Here is a 15,217-nt window from a genome sequence, read left to right as displayed (position 1 = left end):
CAGGTATAAAAATGTGATATTAACAGAGGCAGAGATATAATAGCAATTAGTTCCAGGCATGATTTATTGAAAACACACCAAATGAATACTCTACAAACCATGTTTCTGTTATGTTTAACAAGCTTAATATTTGCATGTGTGTATTAGTAAAATTAAAGAAATACATTCAGTCAATGTGGCATCGCTTCGGTTTGCTACTAAAGCGTAAGCATTTTTTTTCCACTTCTTGGAAAAAATAAACTCAAATCCTCTTTAATGAACCTAACTTTTGCAGTTTATGATACAATGTATTACACAGAAGAAACCCAACAGCAATCTAAACTACTTGTCATTAGGGAACATTCAGGGAGGGAGAATGATACCATTGTGACAAGATGAAAGTCAGAAAAGCTGGAAGCTGACAAGTTTTGGGAAGATGACAGTTGAGGGGGAGGAATAAAGTACAAAACACACATTTTTATCTACCATGGAAAAGATTAAGGCACATGATAGGCATACAACACATCGGCTACTGAGATATACACTGACTTTATATGGACAAATTCCAATCACAATTGGACAAATCCAATGTGTGCCTGTGTCATACTTGAATTTAACAAGATTGATGTGTGATTTTTCATTTTTGTCAATGCACATGTTACACAACCAGGAAACCCAATAAACTCTTTGATGCATGTTAAAATACAGTAACTTTGGTTGCGGTGCTGCAGAGGCAGTCAGGGACAGTCTATTGTATTGTTTCTTTTTTTTATTATATTTGTTTTTATTATTTTTTTACATTTATGATGATTTGGCATCATCCAGCGAAAACACAGCTTTGTGGACAAGAATACGGATATTGTTAACTTTCAGAATTGAGTTATACACTTATTTGTAGTTTAGATTTTTTACCACGACACAAATCTTTGTAAACACCGTGTAAACGCAAGCTCTTATAAAATCACGTCACAAGGAAAAACGTCAACGCAGGCACATGCCATTCGCCATAATGACGCATGAGTGATGCAGAATTTCAGTCTCAATTACATACAAACTCTGAGAGAACTGATGCTGGAGAACACAGTGGCACATATGTTTGTGTGGTCTTGCCCAACATGAAGGAAATGGCAATTTTACTTAGTCACTCTGTTTTTAAAGTCCAAGTTCTCCACCCTGAAGCTTTGTAAAAATATATACTTTATGACTTTTCCCTACTTGACTTATAGAGCGTGACCTTTCAGTTTGCCTTTGACCTTTACCTATTCTGATGTCAATAGAGTAGCTGATATCACAAAAACAGAAAAAAATGGCACTTAAAAATAATATGAACAGCTGTACACTTTTTTTTTTCATGCTCACAAGAGAATATTTTTCTTAAAGCACCAACAAGTGCTTGATTGTAGCAGTTAAATGAAGGAATATTAAAAAGTCAGGTTTATAGCCTGACCCTTGAACCCACCACGGGAGTTGTCAAAAACGTGTTTGCCTCATTAAAAACAACACTGCAATTCTTTAAAAATCCCCTTTGACCTTCATTATATAAATAAGTGATGGACTATATAACGTGGCATTACTGGCACGTTTATTAAATGGTCTTTATTTGTTTTCACACGTGGTGACCCTTAATCCATTGTTTTTCAAATAGTGTAAGGTGATATTAATATACAACTAAGAAGTTGGGCTTTGTAAAAATGTCGCCATAATATACACGTATGAAAAAGTTGACAAAAAATGAAAGTAGGGTTTAGATCTTTTCAACAAAACAACCATATTCATCCTTTTAAACCCATTGAAACTCAAGAAACTGTTGTCATGTCGAGCCAACTGCATTTCTACTGGGGAAGAACATCTGTGTGATGATTTTGTTGAGATGTTCCTCCTTTAGATACTCACTCATTATTTGTCACCTTCTTTTGTCCAGAGCACGACTTGCAGAATCCTCACTTTATAAAATAAACCTCTCATTCCAAAGCGTTTCAGTGCAGTTTTCTTCAAACAAGTGAACTAAATGGTCTGCGGGTTGATGACTCTAGGGAGTAAATGTATCCACAATGCTATATGGTTTCAATTTACCACCCCCATCATAACCCAAACTAACATCCAGTGACTTATCTATCTATAACACCCCAGATCAAAAATACCAAATTTACACAAACAATCAAAAGAACTCACAACCTGTGAAACCTCCCAGATGTAAAACACAGTCCCAACCCCTATAAAACAATCTTTCTTGCTTCAGGTTTGCTTTCAACCTACGTTCTTTTTTTTTCCTTCACGGGCCTCACCTCCAATTCTCACAATCATTCCTACGCCATTGTCGACTTTGAATGCCTTGATGTCACCGGCAGCTGCCGACAAGAGTAAACTGAATAATTTTCACATGCTGTCCAGTGGGAATGTCGAAAATGTAAAAGTAGTAGGAAGAGTCTGTCTTTATATTTTCCAAAGTTTTTTTTAAAGCAAAATTGCTGGCTTCTGCTGGGTCGTCGCTGTGATTATAGTAATTATTAATATACCTTTAAACCTCTATCTGTACAAAGTTCATCTCCAAATATGAGCTTCATATGAAATGGCAGTGGTGATGTGAGGGTCTTCTTGTAGTGTCACTCTGTTGCTTTTCTAAGCCTGGAGTACATGTACAAAACAAGAAAAACACATTAGGACACTTTTTATTTATACATGTGTCTTCCTGAAGGTCAATTAACATTACAACCTTTCTATTTGCTAAATGCTAAGCTAATGAGAAGCATTATTAAAAGAAAATGTAAAGGCAATGCAATAGAGAACATAAACAAGATGATGATGAACAACATGGAGATCAAACAATGTTTGGGACACATAAGCTACTAAATTGTGGGCACATAGCGACAATGCTAAAAAGGAAAACACACACTTATGCATGTAGAGGACTTAGACCACAATAAAAGCAGAACTGGGACTTTGGCGATTGGGAAAAAGCTTGACTTGTTTATGAGGCAAAATTAGGCTATTTGATGAAATGCAAATTGTCATGTTGCTTTATCAAGGACATATTTCTGCAAATGTTGATGAATTTGTCAATGTATAATATCATGTCATGCACTTGAGCAATGTCAGACAGAGGGAAGTCGACACTGAATTCAGTATGCCTGTGTGAGTAGGTTATTTCTTCTCGCCCTTTTGATTTCGTGCATCTAAGGAAGATCCATTTGGAGTGGTGACAAATAATCCTTCATCACTTGCCATTAATTCGACAAAGGTTGTCATGGGAGGCTGTGAGTGGATCTCAGAGCACATCTCAATCAGGCAGCTGATGCGGAATTCCAATCACGGTCAAAAGCCTATTTACTTTCCTCTATCTTCTTTAGCACCGAGTAGCCATAATTATTCATTCATTTATTTTTTTAACGCTATATAGTTGTCTCCTGAGATGGCTAATTATGTCAGCGCATTGTTTCCCATAGGACTGGAATCTATTTGGGTGAGCGGGTATCTAAAAGTTGGCAGGGGTGTTGCTAAATTAAAGCGCTGATTGATTTTTTATTTTTTATTTGGATTGGATTGGATAACTTTATTCATCCCGTATTTGGGAAAGGTTGTATTTATTCAAGTTTTATAGATGGAAAAACATTTTTTATATAACTGGAGACACTGAATTACTTGCTCTACTACGAAATGGGATTCCAAGTATCCAAGGTTCATTTCCAAGTATAGTCCTTTATAAAGAGCTCTATCTTTAAAAAAAAGGTGTCAATAAAATGCATTGATGTGATCTGAAAATGTACATGTCCTATTATTAATGTGTCAAGGAGATTTGACAAATAACAATTTGCTGTTAAAAATCTACTCAGTGTGAAATGTATGCAGCTATTTTCTCCAGCAAGATAAACCAGTATAAAAAGATCCTTATTTGTAAAATCATGATTTAAAAAAAAAGTTCAGCGAGGGGAAAGGTAGTTGCGTGAATAGAATACACAACCAGGTGACAGGTCTGATGAAGGTGTTCAGTGAAAGAAACTATGCAAGACATTGTGTGGAAGGTGGGAGCAAAGTTGATGGGATCCTTACAACAAGAATGAAGAAAAATGAAAAGGACTTCCTAAGCCCGACTCATGGGTGAAGGTGGTTACTTGGTCTTTTTTTTTTCAAACCTACCATGCATGCATTTAGACCCAGGAATCAACCGGCTGTGGCTTAACATCACAAGCGTCCACCAGACTGACAGCAGGCCTATTAGTCCTGATATAGTGTTTCCTACTTGTGTCATTCTGTGCAATAGGACGGGTTAAAAAACACACACAAAGCAAAACAAAAGAAGGTCAATACATTGGGCCCAAAACACGCAAACATCCACATGCAGCAGAGTCCAGAGATGCTGGTGTTAATTTCCTGCTGTAGGCAAGCTACAAAAGGTAAAGAAGACATAAAGACATGCAAAGAAAGGAGAAAGTATTAATTGCTGCAAGTTGCAAGGCTGTGTAGAAAAACCTTGGGATGTTACAGATAGCAGACGTAGGATTTTCAAAGTAAAACTCTTAACACTCAACAAGACTTTTTGGTTGGGGAAAATGGCCTAGTGGGATCTAAATGGACAAGATTTGTCACATTCTTTTGACTGTAGACTAGCAGGAATTCCATTTTTAAGGATATTAGGTTAGACATAATACACATAAATCATAGTGGATTCATCTGATATTTATGTACCGTATTTTCATGACTATAAAGCACACTGCATTATAAGGCGCACTGCATTATAAGGCGCACTGCATTATAAGGCGCACCCTCAATGAATGACACATTTTAATTTTTTTCCATATATAAAGAACATTGGATTATAAGGCGCCCTGTCTATTTTGGAGAAAATTTAAGACTTTTAAGTGCGCCTTATAGTTGTGAAAATACGGTATGTTGAAGGTGTCTTCCTAATAAGTTCGGAATTTTAAAAAATGGGGAGTTTGAAGTCACTATCACCAGCAACCAAGTCTTCTCATTGCCATTTTAAGGACGCGTTCCATGAGAGGTCGCTAATGGCAGCTATTTTAATCAGTGAGAGCATAATTACTTTACAGACTCCGAAAGCTTCTGCTTAATTAACTCGTGGCTCACAGATCTGAGTGCAAACACAGCCCTGAGCTGCAGACAGACACATACATGAACTTTAAAGGACCAATAGGATTAAAATGTTCCACTGAGGACAACCACAGAAAATGCAGAGAAGGAAGAGAGGGGAGGGAAGTTGGGAGAGGAGGGGACAAAAAGGGGGGAGTTGATGTGACAATATTTCAGTGGAACACCATTATTTTGTCCTCTACAGCTAATCCCCCTGGAGACGAAAAAAAGTTTTGCTGCTACCTTTAATGGCTCCCGTTCTGTCAGGTCCACTGAACTGTCACCAGTCCTGTATTTGCAGTCTCTGTCCCTCTGGTCAATGGTAGAGTAACCATCTAATGAGGTCAGATAGAAGGGGTCAACTCCATTGCAGATTAGGACAAATAATGCATTGAGTTATTTAGTAGCAAGAACTCTTGGGGTAATTCAAACTTGAGTTTTTATTTTTTATTTTTATGTCCATGTTTGAACAGTGTCCTTGTGTATAAAGACTGAGTGATTTCAGGCTTAGCGTGGTCAGAAAAAAGGGTCGTGTCATTGAAAATGAACGTTTCAATGATTCATTTCGGTAGACACGAGTCACTGGTCGAGCATTCCGATCACGATTTGTATTTGGCATTGAAGAATCATTTATTCAACCTCTGAACTCTTTGGATAATTACATGAAAAAATTCAAACACTTTGGTACCATTGCTCTACTGCAAGGGTGTCAGACTTGGGTTGGTTCGCAGGCCGCTTTAACGTCAACTTGATTTCACGTGGGCCGAACCATTTTAGATATAATATTTAGATTATTTTTTTTAATAAATGGATTAAAAGAACTGGATTAAAAGCCCTGCATATTCAGTTTTTTATAGATCTAAAGTAAAGTTTATTTTAGCTTTTTTAAATATATTTTTAGATTTTACAAAATGATTTTTGAACTAAAAACACAGAAAAAATGGATTAAAAAATTACAATTATTGATTTAAAAGTGGGAAAATCAGGAAATTAAATATACATCTATACTCTTCATTCTAATTTGATCCTAAAACAGAAAGTCGGCACTCATGATTTACTTTCCCGGGCCACACAAAATGATGCGGCGGGCCAGATTTGGCCCCCGGGCCACCACTTTGACACATGTGCTCTACTGTATTCATTGAATTAAAAGGCGTTCAAAACCAAGCTGCAGGCACAACTCAAACAAGTGATTATCATATTGTTTAGAGGAGATTACATTATCAGGTGAAACTACAAGGACGCATAATATTTGCGTTCATATTTTAGGTGCTGGAAATAGGAAGGGCACCTCGATCTAATCCATTTCTCTTCCCGTGACTCATAACAATGGAGCAATTCATATTGAGTTACCATAAAAGTAATGACATTTTATTGTGAAATTTGATTCCCACAGATGAAAATGGCTCCTTCTCCGCTGGTGTGCCCCAGGACTTAGTCTTTGGGCTTTTCCTCTTTATCATCTACATTCGCCCTCCCCCTCACATTTTCCACAAATATAGCATCTATTTTCTAGTGTGGACCAACCTGGGATCGAACCATCGATCTCAGAACAGTGAGGCTGATACGTTAACCACTCGCCCACCATGCATATTTTAATGTCTTTTTAAAGAAAATCAGTGTGGTTCGGAAAATAAAAAGGCATTGACGGTATTTCAACTACATTCTGCTGTGGACCTCCTTTGATTTGTAACTAAAAGACGTTGGACTTTAATTACAACAAAGTGGCTTAAAGTTACAGTTGCCGGTCTCTTAATAGGATTTGCTCACAATATAGCAATATTGAAATATTGCCCGGGTTTATTCTTCAAATTGGAAACTAGACCCTGATGCCGTCTTAATTTCTTCGAATTTGTCATAGAGATTAATTTTGGGGTGAATTGAATCATAATGTCAGCTAATTCTACTGAGAAGCCTCTCTTGTGGTTGTCATTGCCTCATTTTGCTAACCGACTAATTTAAGCAGTTGATAAGTTCTGACCAACCTTGATTCTTCTCCATGAGGGGCAGAGTTGTGTCATCATAACCGGGTTTGCCATTCTTGGTTCCTTTTGGGTTCACTGTCGTCGTGGACTGAAAGAGAATTATTGTACAATTTATTGTCTAAGCTAATTTGAGTGATAAATTAAACACTGTTCAGTAAATTGGTGACATTCCCCTACGGAGTCATTAAAACAGGAACATTCTTTCAGAAGGAGGTAATTTAGAGATGTATTATATGCTCCCACTAGTTTCTTTATTGGGCATTTAGAGCCACATAGCATATTGCATTAAAAAAAAGACACTGCCACTTTGTTTAACTATAATAACTCACACGGTAAACACTCAGTATGATGAACTGCACCGTCATACTAACAGTTGTACATATCAATAAAATGATCCCATAATGAATTGAATAAAACAGAGTTATATAATTTTTGCAAGACATTTTTGTCTCTGTTATTTATGCCATACCTGGAAATGGCTCTTGTTCCATCCATCCTTTGCCAAATTATTCCTGAGTTCCTTATAACTCCACACTGTCTGCAGCACATGAGACGCGGCTTTTGTTTCTCTGGGTGACTGACTGAAGAAACAAAAGGAACAAAAATATGCAAAAGGGCATGAATTGACGCTACGTATAGAGAGATCTGTTAATGTCATGCAAGTGAGAAATGTGGGCAAACACAAGCAATCACAGCACTTACAATAGCGGTCTCGTTATTTTTAACTAGAAATACTTCCTTTCATTAGTTATTTTTGAAACACCAGCAAATATTACATCTAGTTAGAGCCTGGAGTTGAAAAAAATCAAAGATGAAAATACCCCTAGATGCGTAACCCTTATGGAAGACTGTGTAGACATTAAAGTCATCCTGCTCATTTCTCAAATTGCATGGAATTTAGTATAAAAGGGCACCTAGTCCGATTAATGGCGACCAGCTTCTCGATAGCTTGAGCCTGCACGAGCGATCGGGCGTTTTCAGAGCTGTCGGTGACAATTTCGTGGATGGTGTTGAGGATGGCCACTACAGTGTCTTCCTCCAAGTTCTTGGCTGGCCGCTGTTGTCCGCTTGGCAAGTTACTGACCAAGTCCCGCATGGCGTAACTTCCTATCAATACCGAAAAGAAAATATACAATTAAAGACATCATTGACATACAAAAAAACAACATTTAAAATGGGACTACATTTATTTTACTTGACGCCCAATCTAGAACAGGGTTTTCCAAATCATATAAATGTGATCCAGTATAAAAAAAACATGTACTGCCATAACATACACAGCATTTTATTGCAATATAAATTAGTCTAAGCCACAGGTGTCAAAGTGGCAGCCCGGGGGCCAAATCTGGTCCGACGCATCATTTTATGTGGCCCGAGAAAGTATATCATGAATGCCTACTTTCTGTTTTAGGATCAAATTCCAATGATTATAGGTGTATATTACATTTCCTAATTTATCCCTTTTTATATTACATTTCCTAATGTATCCCTTTTTATATTACATTTCCTAATGTATACCTTTTTATATTACATTTCCTAATTCATCCCTTTTTAAATCAATAATTGCAATTTTGAAATCCAATTTTGTGTTTTTAGTTCAAAAAGCATTTGGTAAAAATCTATGGTCCGGCCCACGGTACCCGGAGAAAACCCACGCAGGTCCCGTGACAGCTTCATGATCATTGTATAATATGGGGCAGTTGGATTTTACGGTAAGTCTACATTTTTGAGTATGTGTGTGTATAGATAATATATGGCAAGTGTATAGATAATATATGGCAAGTGTGCTTACCAATAAGGTCCTTGTTGCGGCGGTCAATGGAGAGGTTGCGCAGGGCGATAGCCACAGCTCGGACCACCTTGTCAGAGTCGGACCGCAACAGCTCCACCAGGATAGGAAGTCCTTTCTCTTTCCGGACTGTTGCCCGGATATAGTTGGACCACTGTGGAAGACAAAAGTGGGTCAGCTGAGTCCATTTTTATTCACACAAGAGTGGAATCAATTGAAAAAATATTCTTCAATTCAAACTGTCTCATTGGGTGCGACTAAATCAAACTTCCATGACGTGATAGGGAATAAAATATAGATTTTAGAGGAGAACAATTCTTTAAGGTTTTCTTAGACATAATCAAACTAGGTAAACTGGAGCCACAAGATGGCAGTAGTATGCCTTCAAATTTAACCACAGCCAACGACGATGATTAAAAAAAGGTGTTTGAGGTTTAAATTTTGAGAAAGCCAAAGCCAAAAGGGGAGCAGAGGCTTAGTCCAGCAGCCAGATGTGACAAATGGTTAAGTAGCTCTACTTTCTCCTGAATTTGGCCTGTGGACCTTCACATCAGCTTCCTCAGAGAAAAAAAAGTAGCAAAGGAGAAAAGGATTTGTCCTCAGAATGAGCACTCATGCTTGGAGTCACTCCAGCTGAACTATTGAGAGGATGAAATGTGATGATCTGGAATGGAGATAATTAAGCACTAATATGAGAGTTCCAAAGTAGCTGTGGGTGCCCGCTGGTGCCAATGTCATACGGCGGAAAGGTCACACTTCCCTGATAGCTGCTGTGCTGCTAAATACACGGAAGGAACCGTGGCTGCATGCTGACAGCGCTAAGCAACAGCCTTTCTATAAACATGGGAAGGTGAGGTTGACGTAAGATCAATGGACCAAGGAACCAAAGACTAAATGCATGAAACAAACACTAAAAAAAGTTATTCCCAAAAAGCACCAGGATGCAACTTGAAAGTCAACTGAGGCATTTTAAAAAGTGTAATCCAGGGGTGTCAAACTCATTTTTTAGTTTCAATTACATCTGGAGGGCCGTTATGTCTTCTAACTAGGCTGCCAAAATTAATCGATTAATAAATTGACAGCTTTGTCGATGGTGCTAATCGATAGATCATTTTTGGACATTCAAATGAGTAAAAATTGTTTGCAATTATTGATTTAAAATGAGGAAACAGGAAATAATCTACAATCTTCATTTGAATTTCATCATAAAACAGAAAGTTGGCACTCATCATTTACTTTCTCGGGCCATACAAAATGATGTGGTGGGCCAGATTTGGCCCGCGGGCCACCACTTTGACACCAGTGGTATTATCAATCATTCTTTGATCAATATTTTAAATTTGCGAAGGGTCGTAACTTGGGACAAGTCTGAGTGTCCAGGAGAAGAAAATATACCCATTTAATCAGCATTCAATTGCATTTGCTAACAGGAAGTCGTTTGCTTAACTTGCATTGAGGCAGTGGTCCTAAAACCATTTAAAACAGCCTCAGTCTTTTAGCAAAGCTTTTCACAATGATGACTTACTCACTCCAATAGATTTGTTATCATTTACAGGACTCATTATTTTGAAGAATGTTGTCTCCGAACGTTACAACAAAGCATACTTTTTTTTCTGACATCTAAAAATTCGCCTTCCTGTTCAAAATTCATAGCTCCCTTCAAGTCAGAAAGCTCCTCACTATATTTTCTGCGGCTTTAATTGGACCACGTCTGATCCCAGCCAAATATTTTCTCATCTCCTCCATCATCAGAAGCAAATATCTAACAGAGTTGTCTGCATTATAATGATTCAACTACACTCTTCGCTTCAGATAGATTTATCTCACTAAATTTTTCGTGAAGCCGTATCTTTACAAGTTCCAGTGAACCTTAACTTTTGGATAAATCCCCCAAAACGGATTTCTTAACTCATGACCCCTCCATCTGTCATGTCATAAAAAAGCAGTGTAGAGATACATAAATAAATGTGGAAAAACTTGGTGTCTGCTGTACCAGCCCAACACTTGCACTCACAGTCCATTGCCCTGCACCGAGGTTCTGCAGAGCCCCAGCAGCAGCCTCCAAGGTATTGTAATTTTGGCTCTCCGTCAGCAGTGAAAGATAGAGTCTCACCACTTCTGGTTGATACAAAAGCTCAAACCCTATAAGAAAACAAACACACACAAAAAAAATAATAAAAAAGTCAGTTTCGCTATTAGCTTTTGTCCAAACATGGCCAGAAGTACCGTATTTTGCCGTTTAATATACCTGGGTATATTAAATGATTTTTTGAGCCTCCCGTTTGTGCGCCATTTAATAACCCCCCCCCCCCATTTAATAATCCCCCCCATTTAATATACCCCCATTTAATATATTAAATGATTTTTGCTTTTTTGAGCCTCCCATCTGTGCGCCATTTAATATACCCCCATTTAATATATTAAATGATTTTTGCTTTTCTGAGCCTCCCGTTTGTGCTCCATCTAATATACCCCATTTAATTTAAATGGGGGGTATATCAAATGTGGGGTATATTAAATCATTTAACATAAGTAAGGTAAGGTGTGGCCACTTCATGGTGTAGAGCAGGGGTCCCCAAACTTTTTCTTGTGAGGGCCACATAACTTTTCCCTTCTCTGATGGGGGGCCGGTGTCAGTTTGTAACAGAAAAAGCCATGGAACATTAACTTTCTGTTGTGCCATGCACAATCTTCTCCCTTTGCTCTGAAGTTTATGCACGACACCACAACCGTCATTACAGAATCCCACGTCAACATTTTGCAGCACAGTGCTTGGTGGTGAATTTGGCAGTGGACTCGTAGCGGGGCGGTGAGACCCCTTTTTTCCAACTCCCGGTTCATGCGTCCCATTATTAGACCGCGAGTTTCGGCCACCATGCTAGGAGCCCCGTCAGTCGTGATGCTAGCTAGCTTTGACCAGTCCAGGTCCAACTTCTCCATGGTTTGGCACACTTTGTCAAAAATATCCTCTCCCGTTGTAGTCCCTTTGAGACTTTGGAGGGCTGCCAGATCCTCGCAAATCTCAAAGTTTGCGCTAACTCCACGAATAAAAATGAGCAGTTGCGCTGTGTCTTGCACGTCCGTGCTTTCATCCAGTGCTAATGAAAAAAAGTCAAATTATTTCGTCTTCTGCTGCAGCTGGGCATATACATTACTCCCGATTTCTTCAACGCGTCTGGTCATTGTACTCACCGACAGACTTACGGCATTAAATGCATCTTTCTTCTCGGGACACACCTCCTCCGCGACAGTATCCATACATTTCTTAACAAACTCTCCGTCAGTGAAAGGCTTACCGCTGCTTGCTATCAATTTAGCAACCCAAAAGCTGGCCTGAACGGATGCCTGGTTCTGCTGAGATAGTAGTCCACTTTTTCGCTTTGAGAGTTTGTCTGCTCGTATTTGGCCTTGCAATCTATCGTAATTGTCTTTGTGACGGGATTCATAGTGTCGGCAAAGATTGTATTCTTTGAATACCGCCACCGTCTCTTGACAAATGAGACAAACAGCCTTTTCTTTGCATTGAACAAAAAAATAATCGTTTGTCCACTCCAGGTTAAATATCCTGCATTCTGAATCAATTTTTCTCTCACCTAACTTTTTCGCCATTATTCCGTTCTCAAACAGGTTGCAGTTTTAATATGCTTGAATAGTCCGCGATGGTCCCAGGGCTCCGCCCTCACCTGCGATCGTCCAGATGTCTCGGTAACACTGCTCGTGCATGCAACGGTGGACGTGCCCGCATGCATCAAAGGGAAACACTCTCCCAGCGCGTGTCACCAAAGAAGCAATGCGAAGCCCCGCTTCACTGGGATGATTTGTGGGCTCAGCAGGGGTGCAATGAACCAAACACAATATTAAAATGTCCCAGTCTTCAAGGCCAAATAGGAAAAAAAATCCGATAGCGTCTCTGGTATTGTTCAGAGGGCCGGTCCAGATGTGCCAGCGGGCCGCATCCCCAAAAAAAAAAAAAAAAAAAAAAAAAAAAAAATTCAAAAAAAAAAAAAAAAAAAAAAAATTCCGATAGCATCTCTGGTATTGTTCAGAGGGCCGGTCAAAATGTGCCGGCGGGCCGTATCCGGCCCGCGGGCCGTAGTTTGGTGACCCCTGGTGTAGAGGTTTGTTCACCTGACTGCCATGTAGACAGTTGGGGTTCGAATCCCAGTTGGGAATCATTTTTCCCTTAAATAGAAACAACCATTTAATATACCCCTGCCGTTTAATATACCCGGGTATATTGTGTTCATGGGGGCATAAATATAGACACTTAAGTTCATTAAAATTCCAATTCAGACTTTATTCAGCAGCAAGTAGTTTTAACCTGAGCAGTAAGTCGTTTTAGACTGCAAAACATTGATGCACCCCGTCACGGCATAAAGAGTGCATAGTGGATCGTACCTTCCCCTTTGTGCGCCATTTAATATACCCGGGTATAATAAATAGGGGGGTATATTAAACAGCAAAATACGGTATTTTTTTGCTGCAACACCCCCTCTAAATCCAGTATGAAACTATAAAGACAGTCGATAAAGACATCATGACACACAAGAAGATTATCGATCGGAAAAGACTCAATTTTGATGTTTTGATCTGGCTTGCACGTAACACATCCGCCGTTGTTAATCATCAGGCCTTCCTCTGATGCAAACATAATTACATTATCAGCTATTAGCACAGAGTAGGATGGGCAGAATCGCAAAGCCTGCGGTCATTTTCCAAGTAACACACAAGAGACATGTAAGATAGTATTAGTTGTTCAGTCAAGGTCATTTAAGGTTACTCATGACATGATTTGAAAAAGAAAATATTAGATAAGAGTATCTAAAGTGCTTGGATGCAACAATAAAGCACTTAGCAGATTCATATGTTGTGGGTTTCTCGTTTAATAGAGGCAGATGCTGAATCAATAGCACGGCGAGAAAGGAATGGATTTAATAAAAACCTGGAGAGGGGCCAAGGTAGCATTGCTAAAACAAATTGTGCAGTGGCTCACTCCTGATAGATACAACAGAGCTAAATAAATATTGTATCAAATTGCTCCTTACTGTTATTCAGATGAGGATAGTACGTTTGTCATTGGCCTTTTGGCTCTAATTCGAAAATAATCCTGTTTTATCTCGTGTTGGTTATCACCAGTATTATTGGGTTGAAAATCCATATACTCCAATATATGGACACGTGTAAACAGTATAGTATTGATATTTGCTGAAGGTACCGATAGTATATTTGGATTTTGAGGTACAACAGTTTATATGGTTTGTAGGGAGCTGTAGCTTGAACGGGAAGATAAAATAAACACATAAGAGTACTATGTGATTCAATTCAAATATGCTTTGGCAATCAAAAACGCCATCATCAAAAAAACAGAGTACCATTAGAGTGATTTGCTTTACTCATCATTTTTTTTCTTATATCCCTCCACACCATTTCACACTGGTGTCAAAGTGTCGGCCCGGGGGCCAAATCTGGCCCGCCGCATCATTTTGTGCGGCCCGAGAAAGTAAATCATGAGTGCAGACTATGTTTTAAGATCAAATTCAAATGATGATAGATGTACATTACATTTCCTGATTTTCCCCTTTTTAAAATCAATCATTGCAATTTTGTTATCCATTTTTATTCTTTTGTGTTTTTAGTTCAAAAAGCATTTGGGAAAATCTAAAAATAAATATATAAATATTTTCCGTTTTCCACTTTAATATTGAACATAATTTAAAAAAATATTTTATTTCCTTTTGAAATAAAAAACAGGATTAAAGGAATTTTTCCAATACTAAGAAAAAAAAGCTCAAATAAACATTGCTTTAGATCTATAAAAACGGAATATTTAGGGCTTTTGATCCAGTTCTTTTAATCCAATTTAAAAAAAAAATCTAAATATTAGATCTAAAATGGTACGGCCCACATGAAATGGCATTGACGTTAATGCTGCCCGCGAACCAACCCGAGTTTGACACCCTTGCCATATCAGAATGACTCTTTTGCCTAGTGACCAGGTAAAAGTATCAATCACATCATCTAGTACTCTCTTTAATTGGCCCTCGTCAAGATGTGAAGCTTTACTACTCTGCCTCCTTCTAAATCAGGGGTCACCAAATGGCGGTGTAAATACTGACCCCGACGTCAGATTATCCGGACCTCCAAACTGTTTTTAAAGTAATTAGGCAAAACCGAAAGACATTTTGACAAAGACACGGTCGGCCATGTTTACCTCAGAAGAGCCGGCCCAAATGGGCGGACCAGCTTTGGTGAAATTGTACATATACATAGTGTACATTTCCATATTTTATCTGGAGTGGGTTGCTCAGGCACCACCGTAAAAATGTTACACGAGTTGCCTTGGACAGTAGATAGTATTAAGCAAATTCAAAATGAG

At 38.6% G+C, this 15,217-nt stretch overlaps 1 protein-coding gene across 8 annotated transcripts in view; it reads right to left on the bottom strand.

Moving 5' to 3' along the window:
• Nucleotides 1–15,217, bottom strand: part of arvcfb (ARVCF delta catenin family member b) — a 340,912-nt gene that overhangs the window by 222,679 nt on the left and 103,016 nt on the right. For 7 of the 8 annotated variants that reach the window (XM_077601832.1, XM_077601828.1, XM_077601831.1 and 4 more), the window contains 7 exons: nucleotides 10,856–10,983; nucleotides 8,845–8,995; nucleotides 7,967–8,159; nucleotides 7,522–7,633; nucleotides 7,053–7,140; nucleotides 5,311–5,402; nucleotides 4,114–4,226 (listed from right to left, as the gene is read on the bottom strand). In XM_077601832.1, the coding sequence (XP_077457958.1) occupies nucleotides 4,125–4,226; nucleotides 5,311–5,402; nucleotides 7,053–7,140; nucleotides 7,522–7,633; nucleotides 7,967–8,159; nucleotides 8,845–8,995; nucleotides 10,856–10,983 (866 nt within the window). In that variant the 3' untranslated portion in view covers nucleotides 4,114–4,124. Of the gene's footprint in view, nucleotides 1–40; nucleotides 4,227–5,310; nucleotides 5,403–7,052; nucleotides 7,141–7,521; nucleotides 7,634–7,966; nucleotides 8,160–8,844; nucleotides 8,996–10,855; nucleotides 10,984–15,217 lie in introns of those variants that run through there. The other variant, XM_077601829.1, reaches the window with a different exon arrangement.

This window comes from Stigmatopora argus, chromosome 5 (assembly GCF_051989625.1).
Source record: "Stigmatopora argus isolate UIUO_Sarg chromosome 5, RoL_Sarg_1.0, whole genome shotgun sequence".
Taxonomy (NCBI): domain Eukaryota; kingdom Metazoa; phylum Chordata; class Actinopteri; order Syngnathiformes; family Syngnathidae; genus Stigmatopora; species Stigmatopora argus.
Note: the sequence above shows the minus strand (reverse complement) of the source record. Positions and strands in the feature narration are given on the sequence as shown.